Source organism: Lampetra planeri, chromosome 30 (genome assembly GCF_965212315.1).
Source record: "Lampetra planeri chromosome 30, kcLamPlan1.2.h2, whole genome shotgun sequence".
Lineage (NCBI taxonomy): Eukaryota > Metazoa > Chordata > Hyperoartia > Petromyzontiformes > Petromyzontidae > Lampetra > Lampetra planeri.
Genome location: NC_136136.1, coordinates 7,131,018 through 7,157,579, shown reverse-complemented (window position 1 = coordinate 7,157,579; position 26,562 = coordinate 7,131,018). Strand labels below are relative to the sequence as shown.

Below are 26,562 nucleotides of genomic sequence, written 5' to 3'. Positions count from 1 at the left end.
TTCCCACTAACAAGCCCCACCCCTTCCCCCTACCAAGCCCCACCCCTTTCCCCTACCCTTCCCCCTAACAAGCCCCACCCCTTCTCCCTCCCCTTCCCCCTAACAAGCCCTACCCCTTCCCCCTACCCCTAACAAGCCCCACCCTTCTCTATACCCCTCCCCTTCCCCCTAACAAGCCCCACCCCTTCTCCCTACCCTTCCCACTAACAAGCCCCACCCCTTTCCCCTACCCCTCCCCCCCTAACAAGCCCCACCCCCCCCTAACAAGCCCCACCCCTTCCCTCTACCCCCCCTAACCAGCCCCACCCCTTCTCCCTAGCCCTCCCCCTCTAACAAGCCTTACCCCCACCACGCATGTGTATGTCATCACCACGCGACGAAGAAGCACTTCGCGGACATATTACATGGGGGCTGGGGGAGGGTAAAGGAGAGGGAGGCGCTTCCACAGCGATGGCCTAGACGCATTCGCGGCCATGTTGCATAGGGAGTGGGCCCTGTGGTGGTAGTGGGGGGAACCCCGCGCAAGGCGAGCGGTGGAGGAAAATGCCGTCGTGACGTCCAAAGTGACGCAACCTTCCCGCCCCCCCTCCCCACGTGTTTAGCTACAATACTCCCCTACCCAACATGGCCACCCAATACACCCCTCCTCACCAGCTCCGCCGAATTAACGCTCCCACGCGCAATTTGAGATTGCCCCCCCCGCCTCTCCTGCCCCCCCCCCCGCCTCTCCTGCCCCCCCCCGCCTCTCCTGCCCCCCCCCAAACCCTCCAATCGGCGCGAGGAGAAACGCGACGCCGCTCGCCAACGGGGAATGCGCCATAAATATCTTGGCCGCCTCTCTCCCGTCGTGCATCGGGCCTCAGTTGTAACATGGCGGCGTGGGCGGTGGGCTGTTGACCGCAGCCTCGGAGGGGCAGTCATGTACTAAAGTACTAAAGGTCGGGTCGGGTCGGGGGGGGAGGTGTGTACCGGGCCGGGACTCGCAGAGCCAGGAGAGAGAGACAACGAATTTGGTGAGTGAACGTGGTGAGCGTGGATAGAGAGACGGCGCAGACGCCCGCCGCTCGTTCCCAGCGCGGATGCGGCGTTATCCAGACGAGGGGGGAGGGGGGTGCGCAGGGGGACTTCGTCGACCAATCACGCGCGTCTTGGGCGGTCACGTGCGCGCGCTCTGGCCAATCGCTGCCCTCGCGGGGCGGGGGAGTTTTTCATTTTTTTGTAGTCGGCCGTGCGACGCACGTGTGAGGCACGCGGCCTGGGCGCGTTACGGGAGCCGCGTCGACTTCGGTGTGCGGCCGCAACTCACCCGTAATGAACGAGGCTCGCAGCAAGCACAGGTCTCTCGCTTGCTAACCCCGTGCTCGTCGAGAAAGCGCCCCGGACTGTAAGACGCTCCCCGCCCTCCCGCCAAACTTGTGAGATGTCCATGGAGTGATACAGGACAGATCTGGACTTCCGTGCATGCGCCTACCGGATTATAAGACGCGCATCCATCGATGTTTGCCTTGTTATCGGGGAAAGTATAATCCGTAAGGGTACGCGGTGACCAGACGCGCAGACTGGTCTTGTTGTATGAAATGTATCGCCCTGAACGTCCTAACGCAAAACGTATACGGTGCTGTTCATCCTCGTTCCGTTATTGTATGTTATGTTAAGACTTGTTTACCCAGGAAAGCCTCGCGGATTCTCAATACTAGACTCTCTAAGGAGATTCCTGCCAAGTTTTCCCATTAGGGAGTCGATGCTGTCACCCTAATTGAGAAACTTGCGGGTATTTTATCAGCATTGTGATGTTTTGGCAAACACCAATTGCATTGTGTGGGTCGGTTATGGGAGGAAACTCGTGCAGAACCGGGTGAGATGTTGCCAGCTTTACATAGGGGCCCGCCGAGTCGGAATCGAACCCAGGCACCTCTTGCTGTGAGGCCAGATGTGTTACTACAGCGGCCACCATTGCCGTTTGGTAGTTTTGCCATCCCAAATCTCTCACCGTTAGACTGCGTGTATGTGGGTGAATGAGTGATTGCAATGTTAAAGCAAAATACATACAGTACCTAGATTTATTGCAAATATAAATATTGAGGCCGTGCTCTTTTTCTATACAGCCTTGTGCCAGTGGTTGAAATTCCACATTGCTATTGCGAGGCTATTGATAGGACAACCACTGTTGACTTCTCCACAAAGTGGTACTCATCTTCTTGGTTCTTTCGGTAAAGTCACGTAGAAGGGAAGTAATAAAATAATAAAAATAAAACATAATAAAATAATTCTCACGACGTTTCGGCCACAACGCAAGCAGCCGTCTTCAGGTCAAAACCAGGTCTGGTCGCCTCGACAGACCTGGTTTTCACCGGAAGACGGCTGCTTGCGTGACTTTACCGAAAGAACCAAGAAGATGAATCCCTGCAGTCACGAAAGCTTTAAATCGAAAAGTGGTACTCATGTTATAAACCCAATTGGGATTATTGACTGAGTCAACCGCTAACCAGGATTTGAACTCGCAACCTTTCACCTAGGAGCTGCTCGCTGTACCGCAGCCGAACCATCTCCCGATGTGATGGACACGTCTGGGATGTTGTCAATTATGTTTGCCGATGGTTGTTGCCGCAGATTGAAACGCAAAGCCACAAAAATCCCTGTCTGCTACCGAGAGAGCCATGTCCAAACAACTCAAGTGTCGCCTCTGCCGAGTCCACTGTGCCAACACAAAGGTGACTGACTGCTGTGGGTTCAATCCAATTCCCAAGAATGCTGCTTGTGTAGTGTTCAACACACACTCTGGACTGGGAGGCAACATTTTTATTTAACAACTTCCCTAGCGGGTAACACTGAACGTAACTCGGGTTCTATCGTAGGTGATGTGGCTAACTATGTGAGTAGCGAGTTAACTCTAGACGAAGACCCAGAGACGACGAGACACGGGACCCAGGCTTGATTCCACAGACGAGCCAAGAACATTATCGGGACTGCCCCTTTATGCTCCTGAGCATGGCCTCGCTCTGCCTTGGCCACACCCCTTTCGAGACCTTTCCCGAAGGATCCCGACCGAGCATCACGTGCCTCAACTCAGGCGACCACGTCCCCTCTTGCCCTATCTCAGGCCATCACCAGGACTATGCCCTCTCGGGCTGGCTGACATTCCTCACTTACTCTGGTGCTAGAGAGAGGCTCCTGTAACAGTAGCTGGCGCGAACACCCTCGTGACACCATTTACGTCACTACACTTGTAACAAGCATTTTGCATAACAGCAGGTAGCAGACATAGTCCCATGCGATTGCATGCGCAGTAAATTATTTTACTCATAAAAACTTATAAATCATCTGGTGCTTTGTGTCTTTGACCAAATTTCCCAGAATTTTATGGGACGAGATTGTGGGCAGCAAAATCTATTTTTGTACTCTGTAAACCGAACTAAGCACCACCAATGATCCCTGCCTTGACCAACCCACTCTGACCAGTATGGTGAAATATGGTCATATAGCCCCCACAAAAAACACATTGTGCAGTGGTGGACTGACAAAAGGGCTGCACATGTGTGTAGTGAGTCCAACTGAGTCGCAGACGTTCCTTTTAGAGGCAACACATTTATTTGTAACACCGTAACACAAAAGGGTAAACTGCCCCTTTACCAGATACAACTGAGGGTGGTGACCACCCAGCTAACTACACTATACAGGGGAGTTACTGCTATGAAGGGTTGGACCCTCACTCGGGTCTCCGACCACGTGGTCCCTCGTAGGACGAAGCGCTTCCCGCTTGTAGATGTTGAGCTTCCAGCTTGTAGATGTTGAGCTTCCAGCTTGTAGATGTTGAGCTTCGGGTTGTAGATGTTGAGCTTCCAACTTGTAGAACAAAGAGACCCCGGTCCTTCTCAGGGACCCCCCTTATATCCCTCTCCGGTCGGGGCCCCTACGCCCTCGGCCCCGCCCGCCTTCTTCAACATTCTCGTTCTCTCTCCAACCTCAAGAGTTCTCCCCGGACACGTGATCACCCACTAGTCCCCCCACCTGGGGCCCGTTGTGTGGACAGTCCCGATCACGTGTCTACGGGGTCAACCAGAGTGCCACAGCCTGGGCAACCCTGCCCCTGGGCTCACACTCACCCCCTTCCCCTCGGGGGAGCCCACACCTCACGGTGTGCGTGGCGCCCGCACTTTCCCAGTGCTCACCAAGCCCCGCTAGGGCTTGGATTACACACGGCCACCCAAACGGTGCTGTCCACGATGTCGGAACATCGAACTGCACGACCCTTCCGGGCCGGCACCATACAGTGACATCCCCTATGACTATGTCACTACATGTGTATGTTTTAATTCTTTCATGAAATGTGTTGATTATGAAACCCATGAAGACATCAGCCATGCTTCCCGATTAATGATCTGTCAGATATATATCATTGTGACTGAGGACACTTGTCATATATTGATGTGCAATGACTTATTTTGGCATTTCCTAGACATCTTCAGGATGTTTCTGATCATTCCGGTCTCTCACCAGGAATTTGAAGAGCACATCAGAAGCATGTTGCACCACCGGGAACTGGAGACAGTTGAAGGAAGGCAAGTATAAAAAATATCTCGTGTATGTACTTTTTAAAGCCTCTTCCTAAAATATGATAAGGCAGTTGATGCGAGTGGCCAAAAATAGCATGCCAGTACCATGGCAACAGAGAATTGTAATGCTCGGAGGATGTGAAATGTGTAGGAAACTGCAAATGGCGATAACTTAATCAGGGGGACATTAATTAACTGTCATTGTAATAAATAAATAAGTGAAAGTTTCCAGTGTTTTATACAAATACACCATTTCACAAGAGGATTGAGATATATTTGCAAGACAAAAAAATGCAATCGTGACCCAAAGAAGTCCTCGTTGGAAAGGGACCACTTGCACATGAATGTGCTGTGGATTGCACTGCTCCACATAGCAAATTTCATCAGATGGTGTCTCCTCCAGCAGAGAAAGGCGACACCACTGCGGCAGCTGGGCAGGGGGCAGCCACTACACCGGAGGGAGGGGGAGGTTAGTGGGCTTTGCTAAGTTCACAGTGACGGCGGCGACTAATTTTGGGGCTGTTGCCTAGTGGCAGCTTTCGCACTGACGTCTGCTGGGCTAGCACTGGTGAACGTGGATGTGTGTGGGTGGTGGTGGGGGCGGTGTCAGTGGATTCATGCCCCACGTGCACGCACGGTGCTGCTCCACAGTTGCTTGGAAGGTTCAGCCACTGTCGGTCTGTAGCTGGGCTCGCTGGAGATGGGCTGTGGGCCGATGGGACGTGCACAGTGATCGTGGGGGAGGTGAAGTCAGGAGTTTTGACCGCATTTCTGCTGTGTTGATACTGTGTGCTATTGTGAATGGTTGTATGTTAGCCAGAAGTACTCAAATCTGTTCTATTCTGTTGTGTAGCCATTGTCCTGAAAGTTATTGTGCAATTGAAATTATGTTATTATGAAGTGATGCATTCTTATGTTGTGTATTTAAGCTCCATAATTGTTTTAGAAAAAAAAGTGATTCAGATGAACGTTCTGGAACATGAGTCTTGCCTTGTGATCCATTGTCTACTAATTGCGATAAATATTCAATACAATCTTAATGGGTAGGGTTGCCTCCCTCACATGATTATTATGGGCAGAACGTATTTCAGCTCTGTCTCCACAGCACTCTCGTGACTCTTACTCATTGAAAGTAATTGACGTTCCAACACTATTTGCTAGGACATACGACTTGAAACACTTTTATGTGCGCCCGTTCTCCCAATATGTCATTAACTTCAAAGTTGGCAAACCTATTAACAGGGGACGTTATTTCAGCAATCTTTGATTGGTCATTAGGTGGTCGGGGATACCCTTGGTGCGATCATTTACCGTGCTCTGCTTCCGTGGGTCGTTGAGTGAGCAAGCTGTCAAACGTGTGCTGTTGCGGTTCTCCCAGGGCCTGCATGCACCACTGCCGGGTGTGTTGTGCCAACGTGGTGGGGCTGTCCGCGTACGCCTCCCACCTGAGCAGCCCCGAGCACAAGAAACGCGTGGAGAAGTCGAGCCCTGGTAGCGCATATCGCGAGCTTCCTCCTCCCGACGCAGCGCAAACAACCGCTCAAAGAGACGACGCAAAGAAGTACGTGGCCGCTTGACACCGCCAATGTTGCTGCCTTCAAATACTTATCCAGGCGAGAGTTTGTTTGGAGTAGAATGTTTGTTTCTCGCCTTATACGTATTTGACTAAATCATCTGCAATGCGACCGATCCCGTCAGATCTCAGAAGTGTAGGTTTCGATTTAAAGCTTTCGTGACTACAGGGATTCATCTTCTTGGTTCTTTCGGTAAAGTCACGTAGTGAAGTAGGGTTGAGCCTGGTTCTTGGACAGGCGACCACCACACATAGATCAGGTGTTTTAGGCTGCTGCGTTACTACGCTGTCAGCAGAGGACAGTTCAGCAAAAATCCATTCTTGTACTGTACTTCTATGGCTCTAATGTCTATGCTATCCACCTACATCGTCCCACACTGACCAGGATAGTAAAGTGTGGTAAAATAATCCCCAACACCCGCACATCTTGGGGAGACCCTAATCCAGTAGTGGAATGACAAAAGGGCAGTCCGCGCCGTTTTATATGACTATTAACTGGTAGCTTGATCTTTAAACTGTGATGTTTAGCCAATTTCGTTACGAGTGTTTGAAATGTTGAAATTAACCAGAGTACTGTACCTGGAAAAATCTATTCATATGAGGAGATAACACTCAAAGTTCTGCACAGATAGATAAAATAATTGCTGTATTTGCATCTTTTGGCCACATCACAGCCTTGTATGTATGTGTCTGTAAGCGCATAATGTGTATATGCAAATGTATGTACATCCTCAAAGTATGAATTGCTCGGACAATCGTCGCATCATTCCACTTGGCTCGGAATGCACTCGCTAAAAGGCTAGAAAAATTAGAACGTTAAAACTTAGCTGGTGGGTATATCTTTTTTTATTCCCCTGTTTCTGGCGAGGACCACTTTGCAGCCCTCCGTTTTATTTTGAACGATGGAATCTGTCGACAAAAGTGTCTACGCGTTGCAGCCCCCACCATCCCACGGGACGCCATGCGGTAGCGCCGCCGCATGCCGGGCCGTGCCATGTGACGCGTCGAAAGACCAGCAGTTGTTGAGCCAGTCGAGATTGTTGCCACGGAGATTACCCAATGCATTCAGTGCGCGAACGCTGGCAGCATTCTGTGTTTCAATCCGATAAATATATTACCCCATTTATTTCTAAATCATCTGAATGTGAGTGCATTTCTGTGCTCAGTGGAAGACATTGATTGTCCAGCCCTTTTGTCAATCCACTGCAGGATCAGGGACTACTACGCGCCATGCAGTGTCATGTTGATTGTTTGGCCCATACATCTTCACGTTGGTCATTATGGGTTAGCGAAGATGGGTAGCATATACGTACGAGCAGAATAGATTACCAAAGATGGATTTTGCAGCATGGCTAACAACGGAGCCCCGCACCAGCCTACACAACACCAGTCTTATGCGTGGTCATCGCCCATTCAAGCACTATCCTGACTCAGGTTTGCTTATCTTCTGAGAACTGACAATCTGGCACATTTCATGTCATTTGATGACAGATTAGTCTATTGTTTAATTTTATATTGAAGAAATAACCTGTGTAACATCTTTAATATAAGAAAATGGTTAAAAGAAGGCAATTTCAGCCTCAATTTTTCGAAATGTCTTCATTTTTATAAAGCCACATCTTGCCTTTGCTCATTCCTGATGGGGGAGACTGACACACTACTATTGGCAATGCACGTACGCCAAGACGTGCCAAATTCCTTAGCCAATCACATCAGCTGGCACCGGCAGGGCATGCGAGCACCACTCGTGCTTCCAGCACACCCCCCCCCCCCCCCACTGGCACATTTCTCTATTGTCAGGCGGGATGGAGTCAGGCTGGAAAGCCTCACGTGAGAGATAATTGCAGTGCTCACACAGCAGATGCTTGCGTGCAGACAGGCCAAGTTTAGCTGGTGAACCATGTGAGCGTCGCTCACAGCAAGGTCGCAGCACAAAGAAAGGGTAACCTCCCCCCCCCTACCCCTCCCCCTTGTTTAGCCCCACGAGACCGCGGCTGTTTGAACAGATGCTCGCTTAGGCGCAATCCCCTCGCGAGGGGGGTGTGCGCTGCTGGGCGTGATTGGAGGAGGTTGCTAAGAGGAAATCCCCCCCCCCCCGGCAGGGTCCGGAAAGCCGGCATCTCTTGGATGGGGTCGTTTTAAAGACAGGTGCAGAGTTTAGAGTGCTGACTCTAATATCGGAAAGACGAACATGTGTGGTAATGGAGATTTTGGCATTGTGTTTCTTGTAGTGAATTTCATCTGTGATTTGTTATTGTTTTAAATTCAGACCAGAAGAACGAAGTTTACCCGTAACTGACACAACGAAACAAGTCCCTTTAAACAACAACCGTTTTCATCCAAGACCAAACCTTGAAAAAGCCAAGAAGATGGTGAAAGAAGCTACTAACGAGTCCAAACCAAAGACCGACAAACTCATGGAGCAGCCCAGGAGCCACACGGACGCGCACCCTGCCTGGACGGGTGCAACCTCGAACGGCCTCAAAGCCAACAGTCCCCTCTTGCCCCCTCCCGGTGTATGCTACCAAAATTGGCACCATAAGAGGCAGCCTTTCAGCATGAGAGGCAGAGGTGGTGCCGGTGGTGGCAAAGGTTACGGCTACAACTATAACCATGGCCCCAATCGATACTGGCAAGATTTCCATTACCCCCCACAGCGCTGGCACAATGATCAAAATTACAAGCATTGGCACGAGCACCTTGACGGGGGCAACTATAACAGGGGAATGCAAGACGACTTCACTTCGGACGAACTCCCGCCGTGGTTTGACCTGCAAGAAAATACGCCATTCCATCAACACGTGGATCGTGGGAAAATGAAACCTGCCTCGAGATTCACACGCTGGACCCCATATCCTTCGCAAAAGAATCCCAATGGCCATCGAGACCAAGAGATGATGCCCGAGGAGGTTAAGCAACTGGAAAAGGTTCCTCCGCTGAAAGCTGACGAGCTGCCAAAGATCTCCTTTGATAAAAGCAAAACGCGAGTGCCGCCGAACCCCACCAACACTACCCAGGGCGGATCAAGAGTCGCCCCGAGTGGCACGACGGCCCGTAGTGACCCCGCTCGCGGCGAGGGCACTGGCTCTTCATCAAGCAGGCCCTCGGTGGCCGCATCGCAGGGACCTCGCACGACAACATACCAGTCGAAGGGTGCCGTTCCTCTTTCAGGCAAACAACAGAGGCGGGAGAGTCTCTCCAGCAACCTGCGGAAGGTACGTGCCAATCTCCGTGCGGGGCCTTCCCAACACAAGCCTCCTGTGGCCGTCCGTGCCACCGGAAAGCACTCCAACTGCCCCAAGAACAAGGCGACTCAAAAGGATGACATCTCCACTCACCCGTCCGAGGTCTGCGAGAATCCGCCCTGCCTCACTTTGCCCTCGTTATCGCTGTCGAGCCACCGGCCCAGCAGTGCCCCTAGCGCTTTGCTGAAGCTTGATGAGAAGCCGGGGGACGCGGCCCAGCGAGTGGCAACGCACGAGAGACCATGGTCAGCGGGGGCATCTGGCTCCACCATGGGCCAAAGAGACTCAGCCGACCTTGCCAAGGTGGACAAAGAAGGGGTCACTGCAAATTCGGCTGACGCCAACCGCCCCAGCGCTGTTGAGCCCAACTTGGCCGATGTGTGTAAAACCAAACTCGCAGGCATCGTGGATAAGGTGTCGAGCATTAGATCAGTCCATAAACAAATGAAAGAGCGTGTGCCGCAGTCCAACAACGCTGCCGACTTGGGATATATGGAAAAAGTGAACGCCGTTATTACGACTCCAATACCATTAACACAGAAGCAACCGGCGGGAGTCCTTGGACGCGTCAAGAATAAAGAAACGTCACACAGCCAACCCTTTAGTAATGACTGCACAGGTGGGAAGCCGCCCCAAGAAAAGAACCTCCCCTCCCCAAGTGGGAAAGAGTTTGGTGCTCAAGGAGGGGATGAGACGAATCAGAGCCCGGCTTTGGACATGACCTCTACCGACGCCACGGTGCGTCCGGAATGTCTGTCTGCCGCGATCACCAACTCGGTGGCGAACGCGAGGCCCGCACATGCGGAAAGCAGAACCTCCGAGACCACGACTGAAATCAAAATAGAAACAGCGCCGGAAGCCGAGATCATGGTCACGGCTGCTCCGGCCTCAGACAAACACACCAGTGACTGCGTGTCCTCTGACCCGGAGGCCCACAGGTGCCCGCCGGCGTCAGCGCAAGCCGAGCTGAGCCGGCTGGGGGTCTCGACGGCGCTCCAAAAAGAGCTCTCCCGGTACCTGGCAGCACGTGGAACCAGTGGGAGCAAGCCAGGTACGGCAGCCCCCGAGCCAAACCTCAACCAGGCTCGGCGCCGCATGCGCCCCGGCGGCACCTACACGAGCGGCCCTGTGCCGAGCACCACACTGGGAAAGGGACCGGCGGTATTGGCGGTGTCGGGTACCGCAGGGCTTTGCGGCGCCGAGGCCCAGCGCAAGCCGGAAGTGGAGCGGGAGAGCTGCAGCTTGCGTCCTGCCATCCAGCAGCTGCTGAGTGCACCACGCAGGAATGTCGACTGGGAGCAGATTGTACAAGTGCTCAGCAAGAGGAGGCAGGCGAAGGGGCTGCCCAGGTGAGAAACCGCACGGTTTTCTGCAGGTTATTAAAAGAGAGACAATCCGGGAGGTGGCTGGGTGGCTCGAGAGTGCTCGCGTCACTTCCATCAATGCGCTGAGAGCCTGGGTTCAAATGCAGGCAGCCGCTTATAATTAAACTGGTTTCTCAAGTACAGTGAATTCGATTGTCCCAACCTGGTCACCAATGACTGCACTTAATTTTGGTGGTTCTCTAATTGAGAATAAACATTGTTTGCAATGTAATGAAAATGTATCTCGGTGGCATGGCAGTGGGATAGTTTTCCCCTCTACTGTGTGAATCACTTAAAGGGCTATCTCAGCGGTAGCTCTGTGATATTCACTTCCATGGGTTGTTCCCTAAACAAATGGTTGCACCTCCTGAACCTGGTGTCGGTGTAAATGACACCAATACCAGGTTCAGGGTGAATATAAAAAAGTCACAACCCAAATAAACTAATATTTGAGTGCATGTCTGGGAGATAGATGGTGAATCTTGGGCCAGCTCACATAATTAATTAAGAAAAAAATACTTAGTGCTTGTGTCCATGCCCTCCACCAGATGGATCTGTGCCCCTGCTAATACGTGGATCGTGCACGCGGCCAGGAGTGCGGCCATAGAGCTCTAGTGATGTCACTGTTTCATCACTCTCTCACTTCATAATAAACTGTCACTACATTGCCATCGTTTGAAGCTCATGGCAGTGCACCTGGCGATATATTTTGATGAATTTTCTTCTCAATGATTACGAAGCTTCAAACTTGTGTTTGATATAATGCACAGACTATAAACCTATCATTAAAGACGACAGCTATTTGTTATTTGAGTTATTTTCATTTAGGCCATCAATTCCATATATCTAAAATATTCAAGACGAGTGTGTTGATATGCCGCCTTGTTTTGTATTGTTTATTTTGTGCACACCAGATTTGGAATCGAAATGGGACCAGCCAACAAGGATGACCCGTTAGACCCAGCCTTCCTCAACTTTGATGAGCTGGGCGACTTCCCTGAGCTGTATGACCTCAATCTGGACGACTTCCTCCATAAGGAGCAGCAGTTTGGCACCAAATATTGCTCCGACAATCCGGTGGAGCCAGCCAGTGAACCCCGCCTCGCGTGCGCCACAGCCGGAGAAGCAGCAGCCAGTGTCTCCGGCACCACCACTTCTGGCAGCGGTCGAGTCCCACAGCTCCTGGCCACTCTCGAGCACACGCCAACCAACGCCACAAAGGAAAAGCATCCCTCCGAGAACGGAATGAGCGCCAGCCGCCCATTGCGAACGGGCGTCACCACCACCTCCATGGGTGACCTTGGCTCGGAGGGACCGCCGGTTAACACGGGAGCAGCCGTGACCCCAAGGAGCTTGTCCGGTGTCCTACTGGCCAACACCCCGGAAGTCGGCTCTCCCAGTGCCAGCACGATAAGCCCACAGCGCCCGCTTGGCGCTCAGGTGGAGGGTGAAACTGACATCCTGACGGACAGCAGCTTCACATCCGGGCCCGAGCCCAGTGGAGGCCAGGCCCGCAAGAAGCGCCGTGCCACCGCGGTACGTACCGTAGCTGCATGATTCGGCGGTTGCGAGCGTGAGCACAGTCCCGTCATCGCTTGCTGGTGCCAAAACCTGGGCCTCGCGGTGTTGAGGGACTCGCATCAATTTGTGTCACGAGTCAAAGTAGGCCTTGTGCCGGGAAAATAGAGTTGATGTTGGCGCCCGATCGAGCTGTTGTCCCGTTTCCAGGAAGGGTCTTCGCCAGAGGTGCCTGAAATTGAGCGGAAAAACAAGAGGATGAAGGTCAAGGGCTTAAAAAAAGGTACCACTGGGTCCACATTTTTTGCATGTGCAGTATATAGTTGGAATGTAATTATTCACCGCTGGTTTCGGTGGTGAATGATCACATGTGAATCTCTGTACGTACAGCGAGCTTTAGAGAGGGGTTGATGATGGTTAGCGCACTGCGTTACGGATCAGGCGACCAGAGCTCGATTCCCGCTCATGACCAATAACAGTGGCGAATATTGTAACTAGTCCTGGGCCTCTCCTCGGTCGACTCAACCTTAAATGGGTACCTGGTACGTTGTGTAAACATCAACGCTAGAGAGACAAAGGTGGCCAGGTGTGGTGTTGGCAGCCCACCTCTTTTGAGTGCCGTGCTGACATTCATAGTGGCTCGCTAACAGCCCCAACAGTCTGTTAAAGGCCACATGGGGGATCTTTGACTATAATTATGTATGTGGTGGTGCACACTGCATTACAATCCGGGTCACCGGGTTCCGATGCCTGGCCATGCACAACGTCTAAGGCTAAGAGGAGATCCTTCTCTCTCTGATACACGTGGCTGCGTGTGTATGTGCGTGTGTCCGTGGCTGTGCATGTGTGTGCACGCGCGTGTTTTCCGCAGACCGGCAACACGTGGACGAGCTGCTGAGTGTGTCGCTGCGTGAGGAGGAGCTGAGCTGCGGTATGCAGGAGCTGGAGCCCACACTGGAGCATGCCAAAGCTGCCCTGCACAGCGCCTTCCTACATGTGCAGGAGCTGCTGCTGCACAAACAGCAGGTTGGCATTACTGCATAGTCACAGTCACATCCGGGTCCAGTTGTTGCATGTCCTGTCTGCCGATGATTCACTTTGGTATGAGAGCCAGATTCTACATGTCCAAATCAAGACCAAGGTGTCGGCATGGTCGGAGCTAATTGAGCATAGCACTGTAATTCAAATATAAATAATTTGTCCAGCTTTCCTTACTTGTGTATCGAATGCGTGAGTTAGTGCAGATGTGCGCATCTTCTTTGACAGTGGTGACCTGTGCTGTCCATTGTGCTGCAGATTACCATGGAGATGGACAAATTGAGGTCCTACCGCATCCAGATTCTCCAAGGAATGCAAGGTGTGTGTTTGCACCATCATCCCGGAACTTTCCCATTGCTCCGTGTGGTATTCCGATTGGTCTTCAGTTGCGATAGCTCAACGGTTTGTGTTCAATAGCCCTTTTTACATGAGATGCCATGATTATGTTTAAATCAACTATTTCACAAAAACATATCCCCCTAGAGTTTGGTTATAATTGGCAACTTTTTGAGAATAACAATGCTAATTGGCTGTTGACAAAAAGTGGGAGGGTCGTTAGTAATCAGTGGGGTATCTATACATGGATTACACTGTACATAAGTACATTACAGCACTTTCACCTGGTGTTACTTGAACTGCTTAACCAAATTGATTTCACTGACCAAATGATTTTATTTGGCATCAAGAAGGCTGACGTGTTGTATACCGTCCCTCGGTTTTGTGTAGATAAATCTGTGAACCAGCTGCATTTGCCTTCTGCTCCATTGGTCCCGTCAGCGGCTACCACATCCCCGAGTCTCCCTGGCCCCGCCGGCGTCTCCCACCCTCTGCTGATCAAGCAGGAGGCCGGGGAGCTCACCCCAGTCACCGCCTGCACACCGCCCATGCTGAACACGGCCCTGTATCCGGGCTCCTTCCTCCCGCCATCGCCGCTCCTGCAGCAGTGCCTTCCCGCTGCCACTCGCGGTGAGTCGCGCACGGGCACGGCAGTCGTGCTGACACAGTTGAACTGCGCGTGCCGTAACGTGATCTCCACGTACCACTGATTCACAACGGTTGTGCGGGATTGGCCGGGTGTGTAGGCGAGGCCGACGTGCCCATGGCGACGACACCACCAGTCACGCAATACTTCACGCAGCCACAGGAGGTGCCGTGGCGACGGCCGCCCCTGCCCGACGGCATCCCAGAAACGATGCCGCTCAGAAGTTCCCGCCTCTCGTCTCCTGCCCGCTCCAACATGTGCACGCCCGTAAGCAAGTCCCTCGCCTCGACGCCTCATGATTCCGGCGCCGAGACCACCGTAGCGCCAGCGGGCACGTCCGCCGGACCAGCGCCTACCAAAGATGGCGCTGGGAGCAGGGACGGCTCGGTGAAGCGCAACACCATGCGGACGAGGGCCCGCGCCGGCGCGGCGTCGGAGGGGAGCGCCGAAGCGGGGAGGGTCGAGAATGCGGCGGAGGAGCCCGGCGAGGACCACGACAGCGCCTCGACGCAGAAGCGCAAGCGCCTGAAGAAGCGAAAGCCGGCGCGGGCGCGCGTGCCCGAGACGAGTGACACGGAGCAGGAGGCGCTGACGCGGCCCGTGCGGCACCTCAAGACGCGGCGTGGCAGCCGGCAGGGGAAGTCCACGTCGCAGGTGAGTGGGAGTGGGGGGAACTGGGCTGGAGGCCTGGGGTAGCACGATGGGTGGGAGGCCCCTCTGTTACAATGCAACGCCCCATTAAAATATAAAGTGGGATCATGAGTAAATGTTCCAATGATAAAGGGAACTTGTAAAATGTAACAGAGTTTTGAAGGAACAGGGTAGAGCAGCATTGTGGATCACCGTTTCACTCCATGCATGATTTTAAAACACTTTCCTTCATGATTATGGCCAATGCCTTATACTTTTAACAATTTTTGTCTTAAATCTAATCGAAGAATTATCTTAACGAGCTGTTTCACTGCTTTTCATATATATATGTGTATAATTGGACTAGTACACTTTGGCATTTGTTTTTATGGTGATTTACTTTGAGTAAATCGGTTTAAAATCTTGTAACATTTTCAACAACGGTAATTTTTTTAGGTTGTGCACAGAGACCAGTTGTGTAATCTGCGCCTTGTATGTAAATTGATGACAACAGACTGGCTCAGTATGGGTTGTACACTTCTCTGTGAAAGTGACACACGGTGTGATGACTTCTGCACTCTGCAGGCCTCCGGCACCGTAAGCCCCTGTGGGGTGGGCGATGTTCCCGTGGCCCAGGAGGAGCCGCGTCTGTCCCGACCTCCCTCCTCGGCCGCGCTCCACAAGGGGGAGGAGGATGACGAGGGCATGGACAGCCCCGACGGGAACCACGTGGGCAGCAGGCAGAGTGAGCCGGACTCCAGCTTGGAGCTGGTGGAGCCGCCCACCCCAGAGATATTGTCCATCGACGACAGCTCGGAAAACGAGGCCACAAAGCTGCCGAAGTGTTTGACGGTGAAGGCGGCGGCGAGGGGCCAGACCCCGGCAGCGGCGAGGGGCCAGACCCCGGCAGCGGCGAGGGGCCAGACCCCGGCAGCGGCGAGGGGCCAGACCCCGGCAGCGGCGAGGGGCCAGACCCCGGCAGCGGCGAGGGGCCGGACCCCGGCGGCGGTGTTGGGCGAGGCGGGGCGGGCGAACAACGGCGAGGTGTCGTCGACAAGCGACCTGTGGCAGAGGAAAAGCCCCCGCCTTGTGGCTGAGTGAGTGAGGCTTTACTGAGATGACGGGCGTCTATCGAAAGTGTTTACGAGAATGACATGGCGTGCGTGCCGCGTCGTGTCGCGTTTTGGTGGTAATGTGTGCGTATACAGCCATTTTTGTCAAGCCTCCTCTGGATGAAGACCGTGCGGGTAACTGGGGTTATTTGACCACCATACTTCACCATGCTGGACAGTGCAGATTGTTGAAGCGCATGGAGCAGACATATGGGGGGCATAGAAGTACAATACAGCAGTAGCCACACAGCCTATAACACTTATAATTATAAATCCAACAAGTCACTCAGCCTCGTTGTGTATATGCCTGGTAAGGGCTCGTTTATTTGGCCTTTGTAAATATTTAAATCGTCTTTCCCACTCTCTCTTCCCTGGATGCAGGTCACTGAAAAAGGAGGAAGACCACCAGAAAAAATTCTCGACCACAGGTGGGTTCGTTTTTGGTACTCTCCGCTTGTGATTTTTCCAGATGGGGGCAGGGTAACACTCCCGACTAACCGGTGCGGCTATTATATCTCTGTCAGACTCGCACCTGTGTGAGCCCACCGCTGGGGCCTTCGAGGGCCACGAGGCAGCCGTCAGTGGCATTCAGATTTTCGAGGGGATGCTCTACACCTGCTCCTCCGACAAGACCGTGCGTGCATTTGACCTGGAGGTGAGGATCCCCGCTCTGTTCAACCGTTTACCTTCGCCTATAGCCGGGCCTCTGAGCAGGGCTTAAGTGCTTTTGTGGAGGCAGTGTGTATACCGGAAGTTATTTTGGATGGAATCTTAACACAGTGGTGGTTGCCCATGCGAGTACTTTGTAGGATCAAACCCTGCCTGCTTAGCTTTCCGAGATCGGCTGAGATCAGGCGCATTCCGGTTGATGACGGTTAACCTGCTGAACGATGCGTGTGCCTCGTAAAGATACGCCGTGTGTGTCTTGATCCCTTCCTCGCGTGTTATCGGCGCGGCGCAGACCCGGCAGTGCTTGCGCACGTTCAACGGCCACACCAGCAAGGTGAACGCGCTGCTGGTGACGGTGGCGGGCGGCAACGCCTCCCAGCCGCGCCTCTACACCGGAGCCAGTGACCACACCATCCGCTGCTACAACGTCAGGGTGACTCCTGCACGGCACGCGCTGATAACCCTGCCGCAACACACAGCCTGGCCAACCTGTCCGGTGTGAGGTCTGACATTTGAGAGCTTCTACCCGACAATAGTCAGAGAATGGCTACAAGTCGGAATTAATGAGAAGTCACAGCTGGAGATACGAAGATGATGATTCTGCAAGGGGAGAAGGGAAATGGATAGGTTGGTGAGACAATCTGAGCAGCTTACACAAACTCTCCATGAGAGACACTGACGATACCCATCAGTGCAGACTTCTCACAACAGCAACCGAGAGGTTCACACGTATCTTCGTGTCTTCCTGTGTTTAATGTGATCGTATGGAACGATAGGATGCTCGGGCACTCCGCTACAAACCCAGAAACCTGGGTTCAATTCACGACTAACATTAGTGGCAATGATCTGAACCGGTCCTGGGCCACACCTGGTTGAACTCCGCATTAAATAACTACCGGGTGTAGTGTGTGAATGTCAACCAAGGCGTGGTGCCGGACACAAATATGCAAACGACAGCCTGTGCAGGCTATACAGGGGATCTGTGTCTTTGTCTAACTTGGCTGTGCTGTGCTGAGCGAGCAGGAAGAGAGGTGTGTGGAGGAGTTCTCGGTGCTGGACCGCGTGCTGTGCCTGCACGAGCGCTGGGACGTGCTGTACGCCGGCCTGGCTAACGGCACCGTGGTGTCCATCAGCACTCAGGTGCCGCCCCCTGCACACACAACGATCAGACAGGATGGATTTTTTTTTTTATAGATATTGTTTTCCATGAGACAAGGCGTGGCTATAACTTACGTGACTGTTGCTGCAGTTTTATCGCGGCGTGCGTCTTGTTGTTGCGTTGGGCGACAGAGCAACAAGTTCCTGGACACGTTTGAATGCCATGGGCCGCGAGCCGTGAGCTGCGTGGCATCGAGCCAGGAGGGCAGCCGACGCCTGCTGCTCGTTGGCTCCTACGACGCGACCATAAGCGTGCGCGACGCTCGCTCCGGACTCTTCCTGCGCGCCCTCGACAGCCACACCAAGACGGTGCTGTGCATGCAGGTGGGGACCGCTAGCCCGGACGGCGGCTGCCGGGAACGACCGTGTGTCTTATAAGCAGCGAGGACCAGTGTGTTAATTTTTTTGTGTTTTCACAGCCCCTTTTGTAAATTCACTGCCGGGTGAACGCCTCTCCATGCCTTGTCGGTCACTGGGGGGAGTTTTTGGTCGTACGTCATTTCGTTGGTCAGTGCGGGTTAGTGACGTTAGGAGGGCCACAACCGGTCAAGGTATCGCTTGTCACTGATGCTAACCTTGGCTGGGAATTGAACTCACAACTGTGCCAAAAAAACACTTTCTTAATGCCCCCCCCCCACCCCCTTATTATGTAACGAGTGTAAAATGACAGAGATGCACCAACAGGCTGTGGGAAGACCTGTGGGGTTATGTGAGTTTCATTAGCACTCCCGTGCAAATTGCTGTGCCCCCAGGTGGTGAATGACTTGGTCTTCAGCGGATCCAGCGACCAGTCTGTCCACGCGCACAACATCCACGTGAGTGCACCACCACAGACACTGGCTTGGGGCTGTGTGTGCTCACATTATGCTGCTGGTTTGTGTGTGCGCATAGCATCGGTACCCCTATTACTGTGTTAGCAAGTTTGGAAAAAAAATCTATGGAAGATGATGAGTCGCTGTCAGGGCAAAATGCGTTTTCATATTTGCAAATATTCCTTTTTGCTAGGGTTCATGTTTGCAAGTTCTCAGAAATGCTTTGGTAAATGTTTACAGTTTTCAATAGGGTAAGTCCCAACAGGAACAGAATTTGAAATAAAGTTTTAAAAATATATATACTAGCACTGCCCGCACATTTGCATGGCATCCACGGCCATGATGGAGGGTGGGTGGTGGCTCGGCTTGACGTAAGCACAGTGTTACGAACCCAGCTCAGCGCTGTGGGATGTGGGTGACATCATCATGCAGATGTGCGCGGTGACATTACAATGCACTCGCCTGCCTGCCCGTGCCAGCCAGCCAGCAAAACTTAAAACATACAGTGGTATGATATGAAAAGTACCCGTCGGTGAACGATGGTCCTCTTCAACCCCCAACGTCCCCACCGTCCTACCCCTGGGTGCCCCCCCCCCCCTCTTGCGCAACCCACAGGGCCCCACCACCCACAATATCCACCTAGTAGCCCCTTGGCCCACGCTCCCCTTCTCGCACTTCCCTTCCTACGTGTGCCCCCCCCCCACACACCCCACCCCCCACCCACGCTTCCCCTTAGTGCCCCCCGACTACACGCCCCCACCCATGTCCCGGCCACCCGTGTGCCCCTCCCCTCAGTGTGTTGGCCGAAGCATGGCCTCCAACCAGCCAGAACTTTATTTTTCATAGAGTATGATATTTTGGAGGCTCTTTACAGGAGATATAGTGCCCCACTGTGACAGTTGGAAAGCGTTTGAAATGGCATTGGTGCCAAGGCAGGCGCCGAGTTGGCCCGGCTGCGAATCTGCCGCACCCCCTGGGTTTCTCCGCACGGGGAATAACGCGGCGCATGTCGTCTCCCGCATGTGGCGGTCGCCGGCGCCAGACGGGAGAGCTGCTGAGGATCTACAAGGGGCACACGCATGCCATCACGGCCATCAGTATCCTGGGCAAGGTGATGCTGACCGCCTGCCTGGACAAGCTGGTGCGAGTGTATGAACTTGAGGTGAGCATTGAATGTTTGCCATGCAAGCCGCTGGGGCACGGCTTCTCTCCTAGTGGTGGAAAGCCAAGGGGATGCGCTGAGCAGTTTGGGGATGATGTCGTCTCGAGTTAACGTTGACGGGGCCGGGTGTGCCATGTTCCCTTGCAGTCACATGACCGCCTGCAGGTGTACGGAGGCCACAAGGACATGGTCATGTGTATGGCCGTGCACAAGAGCATGGTGAGTGCCTCTCATACTCATCCATTTTTCCCTGACGTTTATGTTCGTGCTGCTGTCCACTAACGGCAGCGGTTACGCACTGCAAAGTTTTGGCCTGCCCAGGTTGAGTATGGCGAGTAGTCATTTTGATTATCTGATTGCTAGTGGATTATATTCGAAGACGCAACATGTCTCGTGGATACACACCTGTGCTGCATGTTTTGACACATCTTTAATTTCTTTGAAGCTTTGTAACCAAAACTCTTTAAAGTTACATTCATGTGCTCCAGAAACAATGGTGAGGTCCAAGCAGAATCACTGCCATACATTTTAATACAAAAGTTTTTGTACAAGATAAGAGCTTTTAGTTTTTTTAGGGTTGTGTTCCATAAATAGGTTCATATGTCACAGCTAGTAACGCTTGTTGCTGAGCACAGGTCCATCGGCTCAAAACTCCAAGCGGCCAGTAACAAACAGCACTATTAAAGGTGTAATAGTTAAGGATTAGTTAAGCGGCGTTTGTGATTCATATCCCTTACGTGGTGTGGTCGGAAGTCTGCTAATGAACACTTCTCTGTACGCCGTGGCCAACGATGGCGCCTCGACAGATTTACACCGGATGCTACGACGGCTCCGTCCAGGCCGTGACGCTCAACCTCGTCTCCAACTTCCGCTGCTGGGTGAGTCCGAATGCCTCTCTCCAGCCCTAGTTATCAGAACGGCAATAACATTTTCAATTCATACGGCGTCCACATGCAATCGAATCAACAAAATCTATATTTGGGTAAAATAAACTGTATTCGGGCAGAGGAGCTCAACATGAACACATGGGAGAGAGGTGGTGGAGCGACACTACAGCAAGCCCGAGACGAAGCAACTACCCAGCAACAACAACAATTAGGAACCCCGGGGACAGTCAGGGCAGCCAGGGCAGTACCAAAGAGTCCCTGGGACAGTCAGGGCAGCCAAGGTGGCACCAAAGATCCCCTGGCGCAGCCAGAGCGATAACAGACATAACCCAGGTCACCAGTGTTGCTGGTTAAACGTGTGGGCGGTGCGCTCTGGCGTGTGCAGTGGCACAAATGTTGCCTGATGTTCGGGGTGCTGGACCACCTGAAGGAGCACATCCGAAGCACGCACCTAAACGCCGATGCTCAGAGCGCGCTCTGCCGTTGGAGGGACTGCGACGCCTTCTTCACGGCCAAGAATCGCACCATCCATGTGAGAATCGACCCCCCCAGCCACTACCCACACGGAGCGAGCCAAGTTTGATACGAGCCAATACACATGTATTTTATAATGACTTCCATTAAGCGTTTGCCTTCATAAGTATTTCATAAGCAGTGTGCAAAAACAATGGGTTGCTGTTGGGGCAAAGTGCGATTTCATATTTGCAAAGTTCTTTTCGCACAGGTTTCCCTCCAAGTATTGGGTAACCATTTGATCACTCTTTTAAAATCACAGTCGCTAATAGCGACGAAATGTTTATTCAAAGTATTGTTGACATGGAATAGTCTTTATGAGAGTTTAAATTAGTTTATAATAAATCCTCCCTAAAACCTGGTTTTGCACAAACTGTTTAGTCAAATTAGTTTCTCTAAGCCAGTCTATTTTCCCTACTTAAAAGACTTGCACATCCTGCTACGGCTAGTGTGGTGCTGAGGAGTGTGTGTGTCTGTGTGTGCGCGCACGCACGCGTGTGTTACAGGAGCTGGTTCCACACTTGTGCCGTCACGCTGAGCTCGACAGCCAGCCACAGAAAGAATGAGGAGGGGTGGCGGCATGCCGGACCACCGGTGCCCCGGGCAGTATCACCAGCCTGTGGGAGATAAATGAAACCTGCTCCCCCCACTCGTCTAGAAAATCTAATCACGTGGCCGGCGACTTGAATTAGCGACGGTGCTCGCAACGATGCGGTGAAACGTTTCCGTGTGGCCGGGGCCATAGCAAAGCCTTGTTGCTGCACATGCGTACATACATACATGCAAACACACGCACGCACACACACAAGGCACCATTTTAACTTGGAAGTGAATCGTTTCTGTTGAGTATCTGGCGTAGGTAGTGGTTGCACCAGGAGGTCCGGAGTTCTGTTTTAGTGTACATGAAGCACAGTTATTTTGATTGCAGTGCAGACCTTCGCACTTGCACGTCCACTTACTCGCCTGACCGATTGTCAGGCCACCGCTCGGTGTGGTTTTTATACAGTAGGTGAATGTGTGAGAGAAACGAAGATCTACATTGATTGCAGTTGATCAGTCCTCCTGTGGCATCCATACACTATGTTTGTACTCACTGTTTTGTACACTGTGTGAGAGACTGTTGTTGATTTTTAAACGGTCTCGCCATTTGACTTGTTAGTTCGATTATAAGTTTAATTGTCGTGCTCAAGACATGAGCTGGCGTAAATGCCTAGTGTCGACTCGGTGAATATGCCCTTCGTGGTGTTCAGACGGCAAGCTCCTTAGACTCGTTGGAAAAAAGACCTGCTTACTGTGGTGGTGATGTGAAAACATTGCCAGATGCAGTGATGATGTAAGAGCCAGGGTGGTTCACTCTGTGTTCTACATTGGAAAGGTTGTACTGCAAAGGCCCGGAGCAAGAATGTTAACTCTGGTCCACGCAGGAATGTAGAGAATGTTTAGCCATGTTGACCCGGGAAGGGAGTACACTTGTCAACCAAAAAAATATCACAACACAAGAAATATTTTGTTTTGGGTGTGATGTGTGCAAGTGTAGAACCCTGATGCTGGCAAAAGCCAAAGAGGGTGAAAGTGAAGTGATTAGTTTTGTTTATGTTTTGAACCGCTTTGCCACAAAGAACCTGGTGCCTCCCTAATATGGCGGTGATGGCTTGCACACGATCAGAAAGTGAGGGAGCAGTGAGCCAACGTGTGCGTACAGATACCAGTGTCCCCAACTACTTCCTGAGCAAGATACACGGAAGTATTTGCCGGTCATCGCTGGCTGTGTTTATCTGAGAAAGTCGCTAAACCAAACCCTTTAACGCAACTGCCCAATCCTTGAAGGTTGCAGCAGCAATCCAAATCCAGTTGATTCAAAGATCTCGACCAGGTTTCCTTGACCATCTTCGTCAGCCGTCGGCAGTGTTTCTATTACACATTTCGTATTGAGTGGGTTTCAGTGCACTGCAAACAATTTGAATAAGGCAAGCATCTAGCAGTGTTAAATGCAATCGGGGCTTGCAATGAATCTAGTAAAGCACTATAATGGATTGGACAAAAAAGCATGTGAAATGAAAATTAAGTTTTTGCAGGTTGACCCATTTTCAATGTTGGTGGTGCATGCTGTTCATTGCTAACTGGTACAACTTTATCATGATTGCTGCTATCAACGTGTACCCATTCTGCACCCCAAAGTGCTGTCGTTCTTTCCAGCAGCTGAGACTTGTAAAAGTCTTAACCAAATTATGTGAAAGGTGAGGTGATTGCAAAAAACGTTAATCTTCCGTATAAAACCACATGGGCTCTGGTTGGACCACATTTATCTTTGAGCAGCAGGGTTGGGTTGGTTTGGGTTTAGCAAGTTGGGGAGAAGTGTTACGCAGGAGTTACAGCCATGGAGGTTCTGGGGAGAGCACCACAACGAACGTAAAGTTACGGCACTGTGTGGGGTGAATTGCGTGCGTGGTATTATTTCCATTGCTTGAGTTGGATGTGACGCATGTGTTTATTTTCCTTGAGATGGCTCGTGTGAAGGTGCTCCTGCCTGAGAGTTGTCAACCACCGACGTCACGCCTCGTCAGCATTAGTGCGGTTCAACGGCCCTTGTGCAGTAGCGTTTGAGTTATTTTGCCCAAAGCAACGAGGGATAATTTATGGTAAACCTTTAAATACATCTCCCATTGTTTTGCCAATGCCACTTGGGATCCTCTTACAATGCTGCTTTTGCGACACATGTGTGGGGACTGTGCCTTCGGGGGTTCATGCGTGAAAGCTCCCGTGCATTGTGTGAAATTCTGAACATGTTTAAATATTGCCCCATTTCCAGAGCCATTTGGGAACGCTGAAGTGCCCAATGCAATGTCTAAATGCGTGCCAACTTTCACTCCTGCATCGCCAAAGGCACAATCTTTACGATGTTGCATATCAACTGGGCTGCATCGTTTTACTGGCACCACCAGGTTGAATTGCTTGGGAGTTACTGCTCGTTTTGTGGCCATTTTGTATGGGAGCTTTTGACATTTGGGATGTGGCGTCACGTAGTCCGTAATTCATTGAATGATTTTCAATATTGCAGAAAACGTGAACATGCATGGTTAATATCAAAGTTTTGGTAGACTCGGCAGAGGTGTGTTCAGTATCGACAATGCACAACAGCATGACTGAAACACCTGCCCACATACCACCTGCATTAAAATGAAGTTAAAGCTGAGAGGTGCCTGAAGGGTGACGAGTAGGAGCACCTCGCCGTGGTTGTGGCGAGTGCAGAGGGAGCGGTGTGGAGCCGTCCAGCGTGCCGTGGTGTAGCGTGATTATACTGCACGAGCGTGGCCTTGTGACTGGAACTTAGGCGCACATGTCTTCCTCCTGACTGGTGTTTGACACCCCTCGCCCACAAGAGGCCCTTGAAGTGCCTCCTCTGCCACGATAATCCAATTGGGAAATCGGCAATTGAAACTTTTCTTTCGGCGAGCATCGGATAGCACACAGACCACGGATTGTGCTGGTTTCATGACAAGCAGGACCTCGAAACGAAACGAGGATTTGAGCTGGATTGTCACAAGAGGGACAGTTTGCCTGATTCTAGGTAAAAAGTAATAGAACAAAGCCATGTCAAAAGAAGGTTGATATCGTGGTATAACCCGATGGCATGTAAATGTACAAAGCGTTTACACAGTTCTTTTTAATTGTAGGATTTACTCAGTATTTTTTTATAACATGAAATGTTTCTTAACTACATTTGACAATGAGATACAAGTTACATATCATGGCCTTGTGTGATGTGCGATGTCTCGCTTAAAACATGCCGATGGGTGCCTTGCTAGTCGGCATCGTGAGATTGAGGGGGAGTTTTGAGAGCCTCAACCCAGGGCTTTCACTCACCCGTTCAGCTGAGAGGAGGTGGCTTTACCCGTGCAGGTGGCACCGTGATGTCTGGTGCCACTCATTCTGGGTGAAGTGAGAGGCCGTGTGGCGTCTCATCGTGGAATAAGGAGGACGTGTGCACCACGTTCTAAACTGTTTACTTTTTGTATTCACTTTTCCTAAGTTAAAAACAAATTTCAAACTTGTGAATCCTGGGCATCGGTTTGTGGATTAGGTGCTCGAGAAGCTGACGGCCATCTTTGCAGGAACTTCCTGCCACAAGGGTTACAAACACATGTCAAAGGCCCACATGTATATCATTAGTTTCTCATAGTTGTAGTCATGCACGCATCGTTAAGCTATTGTACAGAATTCACATGGCAATGGCATTAAGGTGGAATGTAGACACCAGGAATTGAGAGTTGGAGCTTTTGACAGTAGTGATGTAGCGGAAGCTTCTACTCATCGGATTTTAGTGAAATTTGGCAAAGTCCATCACTATTCTCGTGCTACTTGAGTGTGTGACATGCACCTGTGTGAATGTAGCGCCTAACCCACAGACCAGACCCAGCAGACACACGCGTGCCTTGTGTGTGTTTCAGGAAGCTTTAAGTTGAAACATTCTTGAAAAAAAAATCTAAAAAATAAAATAAAATTCTCATTATGTGTGTTGTGTGTTTATTTGGTAGAGGGGTGTATCATCATCGCACCAGCTCTTCCACAATGTGGGAGGGAATCTCGGATGGCCGCTTACAAGAGCTACACTAACGTTATGGGTCTAGCAACATTTAAATAAATAAAAACACGGGAAATGTGTCGTGCCTGACGAATCCAGACTCACACACACTGACCCAGGTTAGGACCAGTATGGGTTTGGACTTGATATGGTCATGATTCGATTCTGGTTTGGATTAAGTTCATGGCTCAACGGTCGTTTTGTTTGTGGTTCTAATAGGATTGAGGTCCCGGTTTGGGTCCTAGCTTGGTTAGGGTATGGCCAGATCAAGTATAAGTCTGGTCCGACTGAAACAGGTTGAAGTCCAGGTTGCATACCTGTCAACCCATACGGTTTACTCGTATTCTTGTACAGGAAAAAATTGAGTGTTCAGGTTCATACGGCGTTTCGCCGTTTCAATACGGGCACATGTTTTTGTCTGTTTCTTCCTTGTGACGGAACCTTGTAGGATGAACGTTGAGATTTATAAGGGGTACGGGGTGACCAATAAGGTCTGAATTAGTCTGTAAATAAGGTAGGGCACTAATAAGGGGTTGAAAGTTATGGGGTTGGATATGGCATGGCCTGTGTCCAACATTGGAACTATGACCCAGGTTGGAGCCGACCCGGCGGGTTGGGTCTGACCCTGGTCTGGTGCAGGTCTGTCCAGGTAATGTTCTGCTGCTGACCAGGTGATGTGCTGGCAAGGTGCTGTTCTACTGACCAGGTGGTGCTGTTCTGACCAGGTGATTTCTAAAAGTTTTTTGGTTTGGCCATGTTGTAGT

The 26,562-nt window shown here is 51.5% G+C and overlaps 1 protein-coding gene across 4 annotated transcripts; it reads left to right on the top strand.

The window, feature by feature from the left end:
* The first annotated feature begins 777 nt into the window (after nt 1–777).
* On the top strand, nt 778–25,723 carry ZNF106 (zinc finger protein 106). 4 transcript variants are annotated; one of them, XM_078608620.1, is made up of 23 exons: nt 778–1,013; nt 2,611–2,711; nt 4,498–4,559; nt 5,932–6,114; nt 8,396–10,720; nt 11,650–12,271; nt 12,464–12,536; nt 13,125–13,279; nt 13,550–13,610; nt 14,069–14,257; nt 14,374–14,927; nt 15,489–16,000; nt 16,397–16,443; nt 16,540–16,670; nt 16,977–17,117; nt 17,708–17,824; nt 17,975–18,166; nt 18,595–18,657; nt 19,697–19,816; nt 19,964–20,035; nt 20,623–20,694; nt 21,089–21,235; nt 21,723–25,723. In XM_078608620.1, exons 2-23 carry the CDS (start codon nt 2,658–2,660, stop codon nt 21,780–21,782), a joined length of 5,952 nt encoding a protein of 1,983 aa, XP_078464746.1. In that variant the 5' UTR covers nt 778–1,013; nt 2,611–2,657; the 3' UTR covers nt 21,783–25,723. The 4 variants fall into 4 exon arrangements, with proteins under 4 accessions (XP_078464746.1, XP_078464743.1, XP_078464744.1 ...); XM_078608617.1 differs by having other exon boundaries at nt 14,018–14,257; XM_078608618.1 differs by lacking the exon at nt 778–1,013 and adding an exon at nt 1,195–1,337 and having other exon boundaries at nt 14,018–14,257.
* Nucleotides 25,724–26,562: the final 839 nt, after the last annotated feature.

What these genes read in the sequence shown, in the direction of transcription:
- ZNF106 (XM_078608617.1), top strand. Translation starts at nt 2,658, where the DNA reads ATGTCCAAACAACTCAAGTGTCGCCTCTGCCGAGTCCACTGTGCCAAC. An exon ending in CTGGAGACAGTTGAAGGAAG is followed by an intron (nt 4,560 to 5,931) that starts GCAAGTATAAAA and finishes CGGTTCTCCCAG; the next exon opens with GGCCTGCATGCACCACTGCC. An exon ending in TCTCCAACTTCCGCTGCTGG is followed by an intron (nt 20,695 to 21,088) that starts GTGAGTCCGAAT and finishes TGGCGTGTGCAG; the next exon opens with TGGCACAAATGTTGCCTGAT.